At 36.7% G+C, this 17835-nt stretch overlaps 1 protein-coding gene across 6 annotated transcripts in view; it reads right to left on the reverse strand.

Annotated features, from left to right (window-relative positions):
- COMMD8 (COMM domain containing 8) overlaps window positions 1-17835 on the reverse strand; it is a 273266-nt gene that overhangs the window by 253430 nt on the left and 2001 nt on the right. For 5 of the 6 annotated variants that reach the window (XM_070045572.1, XM_060299298.1, XM_060299297.2 and 2 more), the window contains exons 2-4: window positions 17098-17253; window positions 13555-13707; window positions 11834-11989 (exon numbers count right to left, since the gene is read on the reverse strand). In XM_070045572.1, coding sequence (XP_069901673.1) covers window positions 11834-11989; window positions 13555-13707; window positions 17098-17253 — 465 coding nt within the window. Of the gene's footprint in view, window positions 1-9888; window positions 10814-11833; window positions 11990-13554; window positions 13708-17097; window positions 17254-17835 lie in introns of those variants that run through there. The other variant, XM_030880457.2, reaches the window with a different exon arrangement.

Consider the following 17835-nt stretch of genomic DNA (forward strand, 5'->3'; position numbering starts at 1 on the left):
CCAAAGGCAAAGCTTTTTCCACTCTACTACACTGCCTGGATTTAATCTTTTTAACCTGATGATCCAGGTTGTGGGTAGTTCAAAGATGAGTGGAGAGTAGGAGAAAAGAGAGTGATTTCCTCTCCCAGTATGTCGATACTGTGCCGAGTAAACACTTGCTCTGTTTTCTAATCCTTCTCCATCCTTCCTCCATCCTCCACACACAAGTTTTTCATTACTCTCTTGAGGGAAAGTGTAGAAGGAGTAGCTTGTACAACATCTAAATAGCCTGAAGCGTGCCCCAGTTTCCCTGAGATAGTGCCAGTGTGTAATTATCAATAGATAATTTCACTCAAAATTGTCCATTTAGATAACGAGTTATATAGTCACGCTAATTATGAGGTCTCATGATTCCCATACCTGGAGGATATGGGAAATATTAGCAAGTTAATATTAACACCTTGGAGAAAATATCTTGGCTCCCTATGAATCTTTTATTCATGACTGACTTCAGTCTTCTCCATCACTCATGCTCACTTCATCTCTCATTGTACCCCTCACTCAGCTTCAAGCATGCTAATCCTTACGCTTTCCCTACCCTTCCACTGCAGCGGCCACCTATCATCCCAAAATGTTGCTGTGCTTGAATTTTTACATTTTATCTCCAGCTCAGCCTCCTCCTAACGCCTCCCTAATGAATCCAGCCAACATCAACTAAAAAGCCATCATGAGCAAACTTCCCTCATTCTGTTCACTCTCCCTCTCCCCTTCACCCTCAATTCTTGTGGCCATTTTGTCCAAAGATAGTTACTTCATTTGTGTATTTTCCAGTAGTTTTGCAAATAGATGCTCTGCCTCCCTAAATAAAGCGTAAGGTCTTTAAGGGTAAATGTCCCATTTTCTAATTCTTTTGCATTGCCCAAAGCATCTATTATTCTGTCCATTGTAGAGAATCTGTACATGCTGACTGAATAACCTACGTTGCTAAATGTAGCAACAGAGAATGTCCATAATGGACATTACTTTCAGAATTATAGATAATACCTTGTGAGGCAGGTGTCCCTGCTACCCTCCCCCAGGTTATTTTAGTCCCATTGAGGCTATGTCTGCAACCTCTAAGTGGATTTTTTTAAATGCAGCTAGAGTTACAACTGAACCCAGGTTAGGGTCTGTGCCGAGTGGTCACTGAGATTTTTTCCATTGTTTATGACTATACAAACTGAATCCTAACACCACCATTCTTGAGTCTGCCAGTCTAGCAGACTTGGACTTTCCATGCTAATTACTACTGCTTTTCCTCTACGGAAGAAGGAACGGTTTTATTTAAAGTTTCATTTTTCCCTCGTTTACCCAAGTTTGCCTTGTTAAAAGCCTTTGGATCTAGATTCTACTGGGCGTTTACTCTTGAAGCTGGGACTACACTGCGTAATTGGAACACTCCAATGTGAATCCTAAGAGAGTCCTCCCAGAGAGTATGGCACACCAAATTTCATTTCTGCCAAGAAGTAAATAGAAGGTTTAGAACTATCTTAGGGGGGTGGGCAGTTCTTGACATGCACCAACTGTCCCTCAAGACTGCATAAAACAGATGTACAGAGAAATACCTTTTCTGCCCCTCTCCTTTCAGCTGCTAACTTCCCTGTTCTCCTGTTATATATATTTACTTATTTACATAAAAGATATCATTTGCAAGCCTTACCTCAGAGTGGCAACCAGCCACCCCAGTTTTACTAGATAACATATTTTTCTACTTGATATTTCCCCAAATACATTGAATTGCAGTGTATCTGCTTTTTCTTTTTTTTAAGCGAATCAATTTCATGTTAATCTGTTGCCTACATCTTTTTGAAATACTCACTGGATAAAGCTTGAACTATTTTCTATTTTGCAACAATGCCACTGAGACATCTTGGGGGAAGCCCCTTGATTATTCTAACTCACTGCAGTGTTGTGGAAAACAGAATCATATACACAAGTGAAATTTCACATTCAGAACATCCACTACTCTTCTAAGTATGCAATACTCCTGATTAGATATGCATATATTCATTGTGTTGCTCAACTCCTTATTTTAGAGAGGGCCAATAACCCTCTTGTTAAAAACTACCATGTGGCATTATTACAAAGTCAAGGTTGCATGAGGGTTTTGGAAATTCCAAATGATATAAATGTTTACAAGGGCCAAACTTTTTTTTTTGACATCTTTAAGTTTTTTATTTTTGAACGCTAGGCAGCATTTTGTGCCATTGTGATGGGAACCTAATGGCTAATGTGAAATAATGCTGTCATGTCATTTAAAAGGTTAATGAAAATGTAAAGAGGAAACTTTAATACTGCATAAATACAAATAAAACTCTCTTTGAGAGAAACTCATCTGGGTTAGGGTGGCTTGCTTGAAAAATTCTCTTGGCTGTCCATCATCTCTGAATAATTATTTCACTCCTCTGTCTTTACCCAAGGAGACTCAACTTGAGGCAAAGATCTTTACACAGTGATTCAGGAGGTTTGGGAAAGCAGGACTCATTAGGCTAAAGATTGGGAAAATTACTATCCTGCCAGCAATGGAACATCTCTTTGGCTACCACCTCACCTAAACCTTGATTGAATCCAAAAATTAGCTGAACTTTCCAAACCAGTCTCCTGCTATTTTAATTCACAGCACCCTGTACTACATAACTGGATCTTTCAAAAGCAGGTGCTACATGTATACAGAAAGAAATGCATACCTTCCGTTGCCTCTCAAAATCCGTTATGCTAAATTCACCAAATATGTTAGAAGATGTTAAGTGTTTTGTTCCTTGTGTTTTTTAATCTCCACTAATCATTTTGCTGAATTGTCTATTACCCTCCTACTAAATGTGAATTAGCTAATTCCTGAATGGCATTACACAGCTCTTGTAAATAAAATAACCCCTTTTCCCCTCTTTATTTTTCAGCAGGCAGAACTCCTTTAATTACAGAGGTACATAAATTACAATATATTAATGTTCTTTTGCTCTTTTGACATAAGCATCTGCTTTCTTACATAAGCAGATAATACTTTTGTATACCTACCAGACGACTAAAAAGCTCAAGGGCAAGAATGAGTATTTCCAGAAACCTACAGAAATTTTAATGAAATGAGACAGATTTCACCGATGCCAAGAAAGAAAAGGTAGACTCCTTACTTTTGTAATCCAACTTTCTATTTTGTATCAGTATATACTGTATTTTCTGATTGAAACTGCTGTTCTCTCTAATGAAACTTGTGCTTTTCTGTAGTTGCTTTTTACATTTGAAATCAAAATTTCATACAGTATGCTTGACTTGTACCCTTTCTGTTAGGAATTTGATTAAATATCCTAACCGTTTCATTAATTCCTTTTTACATGCTTAAGTATTTGACGTTAGGCCTTTGCTATCTCAAAAATGATCTGTGGACAAAATCCATGAAGCCTGGAGACTGTGATTTATACACATGAAAGAAGAAATAGATTTCCCGTTTAGCAGTGAATCAGTGACCAAGAAGCTGTTCAGTGTCTTCTGATTACTGACCCTTTTACCCTTCATGGCCTTTTTTCTACTCATCATTCATTGAGTAATCATGTATTCTTGTAAAATGCAAAATCAACTTACATGCAATCAGGTATGGACACAAGAAATGCTTGTGCTCTCGATTTCAGGACTCACAGTCTCATACCTTAGCACTCACGGGACTGTAGTTTACTCATTATTTTGTTAATAGTGTGGCTTTGCTATAAAATAAGTTGCTGTTTTCTTTGCTTTAGTACTACAAGATTTTAAATGTTGCAGCAAATGAAAGAAAGAAAACACGTTTGAAGGCTGGTGTCAAAAACCATCAGCTGTACTTACAAAAGCCGTTGTGCAGCTTCTGAAATGAAGTTTATTGCTGTAAATATGTACAATTTATGTTAGCCTGTTTATTCCTAAAACACAAATAAAACTTTTTTTATTAAAAATGCCTACATATAAAAAGCTTACTTTGTACTATGTTTAAAAACATGCAAGATTTCAGGCATATCTTTTTATAATCCTTAAAAATGTTTAGAATTCTGAATCTTTCATTTGGGAGCTTTTATTATAAAATTTAATACAAAACAAAATCCCTTTACTTGGAAGAAATTCTTTGCAGTATTATCCAACAATTGGGAGAAAAATGCCAGCACTCTTCCAGGAGCTTGTTTCTGTACCACTTTGATTTTTTTTTTTTAATATTCTTTAAGATAACATGCCTTACAAACATTTGAACATATGGAGTGTTTACATATTAGGGAATAAAAAAAGAAGAAATGAAGTTTCCTTGTATTCAAAAATGATGCCTAAAACGGACTTTAATAGCATCCATTTGTGAGGTGCATTATGTCATATTTCTTTTAAAAATCTCCACTGTAAATATGAATAGTAGAGTTGGCCTATTTGTCAGTCTTTCCTAATTTGAAGACTTCCAAACTCTGAACTCATTCTCTCCCTTCACAAATAATATGTTGACAATAAAATAATGAACAGACAAAAGGTGTGAAGTTCATTTATCCGTTAATTGGTGATTAGCAGAATAGCTTTTCAATAAGAGTCTAAATTCCAGCCTAGAGATGGCTTTAACATTCATCCAGCAGTATAACTGGGAATCTGCACTTTATCATCAGAGCCTTGGCCTGCAGAGCTACCAGGGGTTTAGACACCCTACACTTGGCTACTCTTTCCAGAAGACTATGTTATACAACGGGAGAAAGAAATGGCCATCCAGTTTTATTTAAATTAGAAAGTAACAAATATATACATAGCATTTTTAGGATTTGCTATAGGGATTATAAATAAGAAGAAGCTAGCATAAGGTAGGGGTTTGTGTATCTCTGTCGTCACTAGTACCAGCCAAGAATATGGAGAAATTGGAACCCTTGTGCACTTTTGGTGGGAATGTAAAATGACGTCATGGTTATGGAAAAAAGTGTGGAGATGTCTCAAAAAGTTAAAAATAGAACTACCATGTGATTCAGCAATCCCACTTCAAGGTATTTAGCATAAATAATTGGAAACAGGCTCTCGAAGAGATATTTGCACTCCTGTGCTCACTGCAACATTAGTCACAATAACCAAGAGGTGAAAAAAACAACTTAAATGTCCGTTGACAGATTAATGGATTTTAAAAAAATGTGGTATATACATGTAATGGAATATTATTCAGCCTTTAAAAAAAAAAGAAGGAAATCCTGAGGACATTATGGTAAGCATATGGAATATGGTAGCTATAGAAGGACAAAGGCTGTGTGATTCCACTTATGAAGTATCAAAAGTAGTCAAATTCTTGAAGCAGAAAGCAAAATGGGGATTGCCAGGGACTGGAGGAGGGAGAAATAGGGAGTTGCTGTTCATGGATAGAGTCTCAATGCTGCACAACAATGTATATACATGTTAACAATACTGTTAACAATACTGTACTGCAGACAAACATTTAAGAGAGTAGATTTCATGTTCTGTTTTTCGCCACAATTTTAAAAAAAGAAAGAAATGCAAAGTGGTATAGCCACTTTGAAAAAGTTTGACAGTTTCTTATAACATTAAACATAGTTGTGCAAAACTGGGGCTTCCCTGGGGGCGCAGTGGTTGAGAATCCACCTGCCAATGCAGGGGACACAGGTTCGAGCCCTGGTCCGGGATGATCCCACATGCCGCGGAGCAGCTAAGCCCATGCGCCACAACTACTGAGCCTGTGCTCTAGCCCATGAGCCACAACTACTGAGCCCACGTGCCACAACTACTGAAGCCCATGCACCTAGAGCTCGTGCTCTGCACCAAAAGAAGCCTCCACAGTGAGAAGCCCGCGCACCACAACAAAGAGCAGCCCCCGCTCTCCACAACCAGAGAAAGTCCACGCGAAGCAACGAACGCCCAACACAGCCAAAAATAAATAAATAAAACAAATTTATTTTTTAAAAAAACACAGTTGTGCAAAACGATCCAACAATCACATTCCTAGGTATTGTTCAGTTAGTTTCAAAACTTATGTCCACATAAGAACTTGCCTGTGCATGGTTACAACAGCTTTATTCATAATTGCCCCCAAAATGAAAAGAACCTATTTCCTTCAACAAGTGAATATAAACGGTGGTACACCTACACAATGAAATACTTCTCAGAGAGAAAACAGAAATGAGTTATTAAGGCAAAAAGACCTGGAAGAAAAGCATACTGATAAGTGAAAGAAGCCAGTCTGAAAAGACTACACACTACATGATCCCAACTACATGACATTCCGGAAAAGGGAAAGCTATAATGACATTAAGAAAAATCACTAGTTGTCTGGGGTTCTGAGGAAGATGGAGAGGAATGATTAAGTAAAGCATAGGGGATTTTTAGGGTGTTGAACTATTCTGTGGAGTCAGTACATGTGTTAGTTCACAACCTCGGGAGTTTCCCAAGTGTAATCAGAAACCAGCCCCCACCCATGCAGGGCAAGGATCTCTTGCCCTTTGAGAGGTGAACCACTCCAGATTAGTAGGTAGTGGTTTTAACAAGAAAGGCAACGTCCAAGACTTGCCTTGGGCGGCCACCAAGACAAGTAGGTCTCTGCCTCAACCCACCCAAGTCTTAAAAGTTTACATAGAAGCCTTAACTGGATTCAGTCACATATATAGTCCAGAGTCTCAATACCACATTATCACCTCTGGGCAGGATCCTTCGGGCAGCTTGAGGGAGTGGAGAAAACAAGTGGAATGCACATTCCAAGGACAGGGGAGGGGGCAAGGAGCCTCCTATTGCCAGGGTCCAGCTCACGGGTCAACAGCTGGTCACATCCTCTCGATGACCTCCCCCAACAACATGACATTAGGCATTTGTCAAAACTCAGAACTGTTCAACAAAAAGAATACACCTTAATGTATGCAAATTTAAATCTAAGAAGCTGGGGGATCCCAGCAAGGAAGACAGATTACAGCAAAAAATCTCACTATTACAAACGTATAAAACAACCTCATGAAGGGAGTGGGGAGGAGAGGTACTGACCCAAGTAACTTGGAAATGAGTGGAGTCTGTGAGACTAAAGGCAAAAGAAATAAATCCTTCCTGGGAAGAAAAAGAAAATTTCCCCCTCCCACACAGGGGTACAGATTAACAACCTTGACTGCTATATATATTCTGGAATGAATGGTGAATGGGGGCATTCAGGTTTCTCACTGCTGGAATGTGAATTCACAGATAAGGGAGGGTAGCAGGCTAGAATGATCCCTGTGTAATGAAGCAGAGTTGGAGACATCAGGAGGAACTCATGTGCAGCTTAATATACAGATGATTATATAAAGAAGTATTTATAGATATGTGTATATACACAGGTTAGTTTACATGCATGGATTTCTTTGTTCGGTCAGCTGAGAGGGCCCAAAAAAACAACAATGAGCACACCCAGCTTGGTTTCTAATACCATTCTTCAATAAACTGAACCAGGGCTTCTTGGAGAAATGGTTGATTCTAGGACTGGGAAGAAAATTGACAAGATGAGCGTGGAGCATCTAGTATTGCCAGGAAGTTAAGGAGAGAATATAAAATAAATAAAATCCACCTCAAGGGTATGTCAAAGGACAAAGGAGCCAAGTGAAGAGCTCCAAATGGCCAAAGCTGAAACAATTTAAGTAATAAAATAAGTAATACTGGATTATAACCCAAAGTATAAAATAAATATCCATGAGTCCATACTATATAAATGATTAAATTAATTAATAAAGAGACAAATCTATGTGGAAGAATTCCAAAGCATTTATGTAACTATTCGGACCTCAAGGAGGGGGAGCCTAATTCCTTAAGTCTGGGTTGTACATAGTGGCTTCCTTCCAAAGAGGACAGTATGGAAGAAGGAGAAATAAAGAATAACTTTACAGTGAAGAAACTTGACAAACACTACCTCCGCTGGGTGATCAAGGTCAATGTCAATTCATAAATACTGTTAAGAGTCTGTACCCTTGAGATGATGTGATGTAAATGGCACTTTACCTCTGTGATCTTCCTGCCCCAAACCCACAAGCCCAGTGTACACAGGAGAAAATTATTAAATTCCAATAGAGGGGCATCCTACAAAATATCTCACCCATATTCCTCAAACTATCAAGGTCATCAAAAACAAGTATGGGAAATTATCACAGCAAGAGAAGCCTAAGGAGACATGATAAATATGAAATGGAATCCTGGAAGAGAAAAAGGACATTAGGTAAAAACTTAGGAAATCTAAATAAACTATGGAATTTAGTTAATAATAATGTATTGATATTAGTTCATCAATTATAACAAATGGACCATACTAATATGTTAGTAACAGTGGAAACTGGATGTGGGGTATATGAGATCTCTTTGTACTATCTGCTTCATTTTTCTGTACATCCAAAACTGTTCTAAAAAAATAAGCTATTTACAAAAAAAAAGAAAAAGAAAAAAAAGATAAGCCACAAATTAGGAGAGAATATTTAAATACCTTCAAGGCATATATGTGATAAAGACTTGTATCCAGGCTATATAAAGAATTCCCAAAACTCGGAAGAAAACGATCCAATTTAAAAATGGGAAACTGATCTGGACACTTCACCAAAGAAGATATACAGACAGCAAATAAGCACATGAAAAGATACTCAACATCATTAGGGAAATGAATATTATTAAAACAACAATGAGACACCACAACACACCTAAGAACAGCTGAAATTAGAAAGACTGACCATACCAAGTGTTAGCGAGGTGGTGGAGGTGGAACTCTCATAGACTGTGGTATGGAATGTAAAATGTAAAAATCACTTAGGAATACAGTTTGGCAGTGAAAAGATAAACATACACCTACCACATGATCCAGCCATTTCACTCCTAAGTATTTATTTCCAAAAGAAAGCATATGTCCATACAAAGACACATACAAGAATGTTCATAGCATTCTGTGTATTGTAACAGCCAAAAACTGTTAACCACCAAAACATCCATTAACAGGTGAACAGATAAACAAATGATGGTGGAATTCTACAACAGAATACTTCTCAACAATAAAAAGGAATGAACCACTGATATATGCAGTATCATGGATGAACTTAAAATAATACTGAAAGAAGCCAGATCACACAAAAAAAGAACATACTGTATGATTCCATTTATATTAAACTCTGGAAAACGGGAACTCATCTATAATGGCAGGACGCAGCTCAGTGGTCGTCTGGGGGTAAAGGGCGCAGGAGTAAGGATTACAAAGGAGTAGGACGACACTTTCAGGAGTGACTGGTTGTTCACCACCTTGAGGTGACGCTTTCATGGGTGTGCAGACGTCAAAACTGATCAGACTGCCCACTTTAAATATGTGCAGTCTATATCAGTCAGATTTCAATAAAGCATTTACATATGGTAATGAATAACGTAGTGAGAGAAGGACTAAGCAAAGGTTTTTCCCTTCTCAAAGGAAGGACTTTGTGGAGGGTTGAAATTCTGAAGGACCCTATATCAGTATTATTGCAAGTGCTCGCCTACAAACTGTTACTGGTCCACAACGACATAAGGAATTTGCACAAGAAGGTAAAACAACTACCTCCCAAAGCACGCTGGTTAGTTCAGCTGATTTTTTTTTCCCCTGGCCAAAATTTCTCAGTGAAGAAAGAAGTATATTGATGAACATTGTGGCACAAGCTCCACATCTAATCACCAAGCTGTAACAAACAGTTCATAGAGTGGCATTAGCCTACAGACACGTTTTGAGTAGCACCGTCCGAACTGCACTCACTTTTGTTAATCTCACTAAGCCTACCCTCATCTGTATGATGAGAATAAGAGGGAATGCTCTGGACACCTCGAATAATAATCTGATGCTCTAATGAATTATAAATCTTGCAAAAATCAGGTACCAATGATGTGTTATTGAGTTATGTAGAGAGTCATCTGAAATAAAGCAATATATAAAAATAAAATATTTTTTATTTGCTCAAAATACTTGTTTTTAAAGTTAACTGAAATTAAAAATGGTCTGTTTTCCAATGAAGTTGTTAACATCCAAAACTTCATTAAGAGTTTGTAACAAATTAAGAGTTTACAACAAATGTGGTCTATATACAGTCTTAGCTGACATCTTGATAGTAGTGTATACTCTATACAATGACATGTATTCTTTTTATCAGAGCATACTCTCCTGATCAGACACAGAAATACAGAAGTTACAGTGTTATTTTCATTTTTATCTATGTTCTAATATGAGATTTTAGTTTCTATTATTCAAAACTCAAAATTGTTCACACAGATTTAGTGTTTTTTCATGTCTGGAGCACTTCTCTAAGAAATTTTACATTTTATAAACTTTCCTTTGAAATACGAGAAAAACATGGGATCTCCTGAGTTACAGATGTAGCTTATACATTCTTTAAAAGTTATTTTTTTAAAATATCACAAATTAACCATATATAACCATAATAAACATCCTTGCTATTCACATAGTTCTTTAAGCAATATTCAAGTATATTTGTGCTTGTAAGTTTCCATTACTTTAGAGCCTACTTTTAGCTTTCAATAAAACTGTATATCTGTAAAGATTTCTCAAATATGTAATAAATGAAGCAAAACAGTCATTATGAAAATATAAACTGCTATTATAGCCTTTTCATCTTTCATGTTTTTATGCATTTCTTGTCAACCATATAATTTCCTGTTCTTTAGGGAAGTTGATAAATTGTTGTCTTTGTAATCTCAACACTGCTGCTTTCTCAGCAGGCCATAAGAGTATATCACAGGTTTCCTAACACATGGTATTCACTCTGCCGTATCAGTTGTAGCAGTGGAATCCGATAATATTGGTATTCATCACTTCCAGTTATTTCAACTGCAGGACCACCTTAAAACACAAGGGAGGGAAGGGTGGGAATCAGGTTATCCCAGAATGATGCCAGTATCTGCTGAATGAGATGCTTTGAAATCTCTGAAGAAGGGGCTGGAGAACTAACAAGTACAATGCACAGAAGGCACAGGTCTGCCAGGATCCATGCTTCAGACTCATCTAACATTTACACCAGGCTCTGCCACACACGTCTCCAGACTTGTAGCCTCATCCAAAGGCAAGCCAGGCTACTAGTTTGTTACTGGGCATGTGGACCAGTCATCAAGGCACCACGATGGCCAAGTGACTGCAGAGTATGGAGGGAAGATGAAGTATACCAGACTTTCAAAAAGATCGAGCCAAGATGGGTTAGTGGCAAGAGAGGTTGGTAAGAATAACTGACTTTAATCCTTGAGACACGATCACTAGAGACGACGCTCGGCAACAAGGAAAGGAACATACGCAACGTAGGGAATTATGTCTTCCTCACGGCAGCAGTTTCTACTGTCTAAATATTACTTTTCACATTAGTTAAACACTCGGAATTGTTACTGTTACTTAGCCAGTCCTTTGTAAATGTAAAGCTTTTGGTCCTTCATTAGCTCTATTTTGTCTCAAGCTGATTTCTGTCATAATAACTACAAACCATACTTTGTCTCTGGTACTTAAGGTGATTTTCTGCCATTTGTCCAGTAAATAAGACAATCTTTTCTTCAAGATCATTAATTATTAATCATTAAATGTCTTCAGAAAAATTTTTTTACCATTAATGAGCACTGGAGCAAAACAAATTTAGCTGTTATTCTTTAAAAAAATAACCACTTGATAAATTATGTTCTATTAATGTAAATTAAATTTATAATTAATGTAATATCTAAAACTAGAGAAGAACATATCAAAGTATCTTCTGTGCTTGACATAAAATATCAGGAACAAAAGAAATATTAAACATAAATGATTAGTTTTTCTTATATTGTTCTAATGGTATCAATCAGAAATTAAATATTTTGAACCATACAAAAAAATTAAAACACATACCTTATTAGCTGCTTCCAAGGAATTTATTAGATTCTGCAGCTCTTCTTTACTCATTTCAACAGAATACGGCTTGACTTCACCGTTTTCTTTCACATCTAGATGAAGGTTTAAAAGTGGCATTTGTAGTGTAGCAATCTTGTCACTAGAAAGTGCAAGCTGTTTAAAATGAGAAAAATACTAATTAGTAAGTAGTATTAAAAAGGAATATATTACATATGCATCAGAGCTTACAAACAACACGTTAGAAAAAAGAGTACTCCTGTTTGCTATGAAGTACAGGGAAATGTGAAAGGAATAAAAGAAATTAAACCCATGCCAAACCAGCATATATCTGAAGAATAGAAAAAGAAAAGAGAGAAAGTAGTTTAGGGGAAAAAGACAAGCAGTCAGGATTTTATGGTAGGAGTAGAAATCTAGAGCAGCGTTATGGCTGGGAAGTACTGAATGGGTTCAATGCATCAAGAAACAGAATTTTAAAGAAGTGTAATGATAACAACAGGATGAAAGTCCGTGTACAAAGATAAAACTAAAAACACCGTTAAGTCTCAGAAATTAAGATGCTTAAATAATGAGCAGATAACTCTCTATTAAACTATTGAAAAATGTTATCAAGATACCATCTTTGATCAGAGCCACTCAACAAAAACATAGGACACTTTTACCTCTTCTACTTTCTGTCTAGAGGAAATGGAAGAACCACCTGTTGACGATACTAAAGCTTTTTGAAACAATCATCATAGCTTCACTGGCAGATGGCAAAGAGAAACTCAGTTTTCCTGGAATCTGAGCCAGTAACCCCACAATAACTGAATTTTGGAGTGCTACCACTTGCGAGAGTTTACTTGGGCAATAGTAAAGGACTCCCTCCCTGACAACCAACCTCAAAGGATCTCCCTTGTGGTGCATACACTACAGGACCAAACAAACCTTCACGTAGCTCCTCCATCCTCTCTCCAAAACACAGGACCCATAATATCTGAGAAAGCATCACCTTCAGGTTGTCCGCCTCATCAATAATTTTCCTCAATACTTCCAACAAGTGGTTTCCCAGCCTATGTTTGAATACCAGCTATGAGAAGGAGTGTGCTAACTCAAAAAGAGGTTAAAGTAATTTTCAGGGCTTCCCTGGTGGCGCAGTGTTGAGAGTCCACCTGCCGATGCAGGGGACGCAGGTTCGTGCCCCGGTCCAGGAAGATCCCACATGCCGCAGAGCGGCTGGGCCCGTGAGCCATGGCCACTGAGCCTGCGTGTCCGGAGCCTGTGCTCCGCAACGGGAGAGGCCACAACAGTGAGAGGCCCGCGTACCGCAAAAAAAAAAATAATAATTTTCAGATACGTATAGTGGTTAAATTATTATTTCTTAGGTTGAATTGAAACCTATCTTATTACAAATCATATACTTTAGCCTTTGTCCTATCCGCCAGAGCCACAGAGTACATATCTATTCCTTCATCTACATGACTTTTAGTCCTTTAATGACTTAAAGCTTTACTTAATTAAATTTATTATACTTGTAATTTATTATACATGGTTTAGATGTCTGCAGTGCACTTACTGATGCCCAAGTTAACACAAAAGATGTAATTTTAATTATCTTTGATACATTTTTAGGAAAATGTATTCTCAAAAATACAGAAATTTTAGATATATATTACAAAAAATAAATCTATTCAAAAAATGAAATAAAAAGCATAAATACTCATAAATAAATATATTCTCACCTTTAACTGCCAATCAAAATCCTGTAGCTGTGAAGAGGAAATATCAACTATTTCTTCCAACAGAGCCTGCTTGATTTCATCTTTCCTACTTTTTAAGCATTTCATGATAGCTTCTTGATGAGATGAATTCAACTGATCCAACTGCTGAGATATCTATGAAAATAAAAATAGATGGTTAGAAAATCAGTGAAAGGGCCTTTCTGTTTATTCTTTTAATTTTTATTGGAGTATGGCTGCTTTACAATGTTGTGCTAGCCTCCAGTGCACAACAAAATGAATCAGCCATACACATAGAGATATCCCGTCCCTTTTGGACTTCCCTCCCATTTAGGTTACCCCAGTGCATTAGGCAGAATCCCCTGTGCTATACAGTATGTTCCCATCATTTGTCTATTTTATACATAGTATTGATAATGTATACGTGTCAATCCCAGTCTCCTAATTCCTCCCACCCCACCCCACCCCTTCCCCCCTTGGTATCCACACATTGTTTTCTATGTCTCTGTCTCTATTTCTGCTTTGCAAATAAGACCACCTATACCACTTTTCTAGATTCCACATATATGCGTTATTATACGATATTCGCTTTTCTCTTTCTGACTTACTTCACTCTGTATGACACTCTCTAGGTTCATCCATGTCTCTACAGATGACCTAATTTCACTCCTTTTTATGGCTGAGTAATATTCCACTGTATACATGTACCACATCTTCTTTACCCATTCCTCTTTTGATGGACATTTAGGTTGCTTCCATGTCCTGGCTATTGTAAATAGTTCTGCTATGAACACTGGGGTGCATGTGTTTTTTTGAATTATGGTTTTCTCTGGGTATATGCCCAGTAGTGGGATTGTTTGGTCATATGGTAGTTCTATTTTTAGTTTTTTTAAGGAACCTCCATACTGTTTTCCATAGCAGCTGTATCAATTTACATTCCTACCAACAGTGTATGAGGGTTCCCTTTTCTCCACACCCTCTCCAGCATTTATTGTTTGTAGACTTTTTGATGATGGCCATTCTGACCAATGTGAGGTGATACCTCCTGGTAGTTTTGATTTGCATTTCTCTCATAATTAGTGATGCTGAGCATCTTTAGGGCCTTTCTGTTTAAAATGTAAACAACAGTCACACTCTCACATACCCTTTAAAATAGTAGTATCAATAAATGAAAAAAAAAACTTCTATAACCATGAAACAATAAGATGAGGATGCATAACCAATAAACAAGAGGTTTTAACAAATTTTTGCAAAACAGAAAGTAAAAAGGGCTGACCAGTGAAGCAGAATAAGAGTGAATACACTTGGAAACCACTAAAGCTGGTATACCTATATTAATGTATCAGAAAACAGACTTTAAGAAATAGAGCAGGATAGCAAAAGGGTTGCTCAACAGAAATACATAACAATCATAAATGTGTGTGCACGTAATAACACCACTTCAAAATATATAAAGCACCAAAACTTGGTAGCAATAGAGAAATGGGTAAATCAACTTTCATAATTAGAGATGTTAACAGACCTCTCAGTAACTAATAGAAAGAGACAAAAAAAATCAGTGAAAATATAGCATTGAAAAACATTTTCTGCTTAACCTAACTACACATAGAACACTACACCCTACGATTGCAGAATACATATTATCTTCAAGTGTATATGGGACATCCCCCAAAATGAAACATACGCTGAGCCATGTCGCAAATCACAAGATTTCAAAGGATTGGAACCATACTATTTATATTTTTGAGCCACTGTGTAATTAAATCATAACTGAAAAAAAATTCCAACATCTGAAAATTAAGCAACATGGTAACACAGTACTAAGTGACAAAAGAAATAAATCTTGCACAAACTTTCAGAGAAAAAGGAGAAAAAAACAAAACAAACAACTTCCTAATTCATTCCATGAGACCAGAATAAAACTTTATATTCTGAAAAAAAAATTATAGGAAAAAAAAATTATGGGCCAATATCACTCAAATATAGATGAAAAAATCCTAAACAAAATATTGGCAAATCAAACCAAAAGATACATTAAAAAAGATAATACATCATGACCAAGTTGAGTTTATTTTGGCAACGTAAGGTTAGCTTAACATTCAAAAATCAATGCAAGGCATCACATTAACAAAATAAAGGTGAAAATAATAAATTCAGGAAAAAAGCATTTGATAAAATTCAATACCTATTAATGATAAAAATTCTCAGCAAAGTAAGAACTGTAGGAAGCTTCTTTAATCACGGATACCCATAAAATCATACAGCTGACACACTAAATTGTGAAATAGTGAACACATACATTCTCTGTAAGGTCAGGAACAAGGCACTGCTTTTCTTTTTTCCCCAAAACTGTCCTGAAAGTATAAGCCAGTGCAATAAGAGGGGAAAAAAAGAAATAAAAGGTATTAAAATTGAAAAAGAAAATGATTGCATACAAAAAAAATCCAAAAAAATTTATAAACCATTATATATAAATTTAGAAAGACTGTTGGACACAAAGTATATAAAAATCAACACTGTTTGCACATACTAGCAATATGCAATTGAAGAGCAAAATTAAAGAACATCAGAAACATCAGTTACTTAGAAATAAATCCAACAAAATATTTGCAAGACCTCTACACTGAAAACTACAAAATATTAGAGCAAAACTGAAGTTAATCTAAATGAATGGAAGGTTATACCATATTCATAGATCAGAAGGCTCAGTACTGTTAAGATGTCAATTCTCTCCAAAACAGTCTAGAGATTCAGTGCAATCCCATGCTATGCACTTAATGTCCCCTAAAAATTCATGTTAAAACTCTGACCTTCGGGCTTCCCTGGTGGCGCAGTGGTTGAGAGTGGTTGAGAGTCCGCACTATTCATAATAATGAAAGAGGCAATGACCCAACTATTCATCAGTAGGGGGATAGAAAAATAAGCCCTACTAATTCCTATCATCAAATACTACAAGGGGTTAAAATACATAAACCAGATCTACATTTATGAACAGTGGTAAATCTAAAACGCAGCGTGGCAGGAAAATTACAAATAAACATTACCATTGACAAGTTACACATTTAAACAGCTCAAATAATTGTATATATTGCTTAAAGATGCAAATATTCACACAATATAGAATACAAAACACGCACACAACTTCACAAGTGGTAATCTCTAGTGGGAGGGTGATATTTATGTGTATCTGTAATGCCTTGTTTCTAAAACACACACAAACCTGAAATACATAAAATAAAATTTTAACAACTGTTTAATTGTGGTAATGGGAATATAGGTGTCAGTTATATAACTTTCCGTTTTCTTCTATATGACTTAAATGTTTCACAATTTTAAAATATACAAACAACCAAAAACAAAACTACAAAAATCCAGAACTTGCAGATTTTCCACTTAAAATTATGAGGTTTTTATTGTTATCTATTATACACTTAATAATGATGGCCCTTGTTTTATATAGTGCCCTGAAGACCAACTTAATAAAAAAAACTGAATACAAATTATTTATTATTTATCGTAAGGTATATAAATTTGGAATGAAGTTACCTCTTCATCAGATAAATTTTTACCAACTACAGCTTTGAAAAAGTTGGTAATGTCTTCTAGAACATGCATCCATTCTGTTGAATCCCAAACACTGTGATAATCCTGGTAGAGAGGATAAGTTCGGCCACAAATGCCATCAATTATTTTATGAAGAAGCTAGAGAGAAGAAAAAAGAGAAATAAATGTAATTATAAGTAAAATTATAAAACAGATTTATCTTCCTCGTAGCACATAAATGGTGTTGGGAGAAGTTCATGTTACCTTCAGGAGCACCTGAGGTTGAAAAGCAACTATCCTTAACATTATTTTATTAATTAAAAGTTAGAGGGCTTCCCTGGTGGCGCAGTGGTTGGGAGTCCGCCTGCCGATGCAGGGGACACGGGTTCGTGCCCCGGTCCGGGAAGATCCCACATGCCGCGGAGCGGCTGGGCCCGTGAGCCATGGCCGCTGAGCCTGAGTGTCCGGAGCCTGTGCTCCGCAACAGGAGAGGCCACAACAGTGAGAGCCCCGTGTACCGCCAAAAAAAAAAAAAAAAGTTAGAGCTTCACACACACACACACACACACACACACACACACACACACAAACAGACTTTCTGTAATTGTCCACCTTCAGAAGCTAAAATAATTTTATAGATACACTGTTGTTTCTCCAACGTTCCTGAAAGGAAGATGGTGAGTGTACAAGTTTCTCCTTGGGATTCCTTAGACATCGGATTTATACCAATAACGAAAAAAC

This window comes from Globicephala melas, chromosome 5 (assembly GCF_963455315.2).
Source record: "Globicephala melas chromosome 5, mGloMel1.2, whole genome shotgun sequence".
Lineage (NCBI taxonomy): Eukaryota > Metazoa > Chordata > Mammalia > Artiodactyla > Delphinidae > Globicephala > Globicephala melas.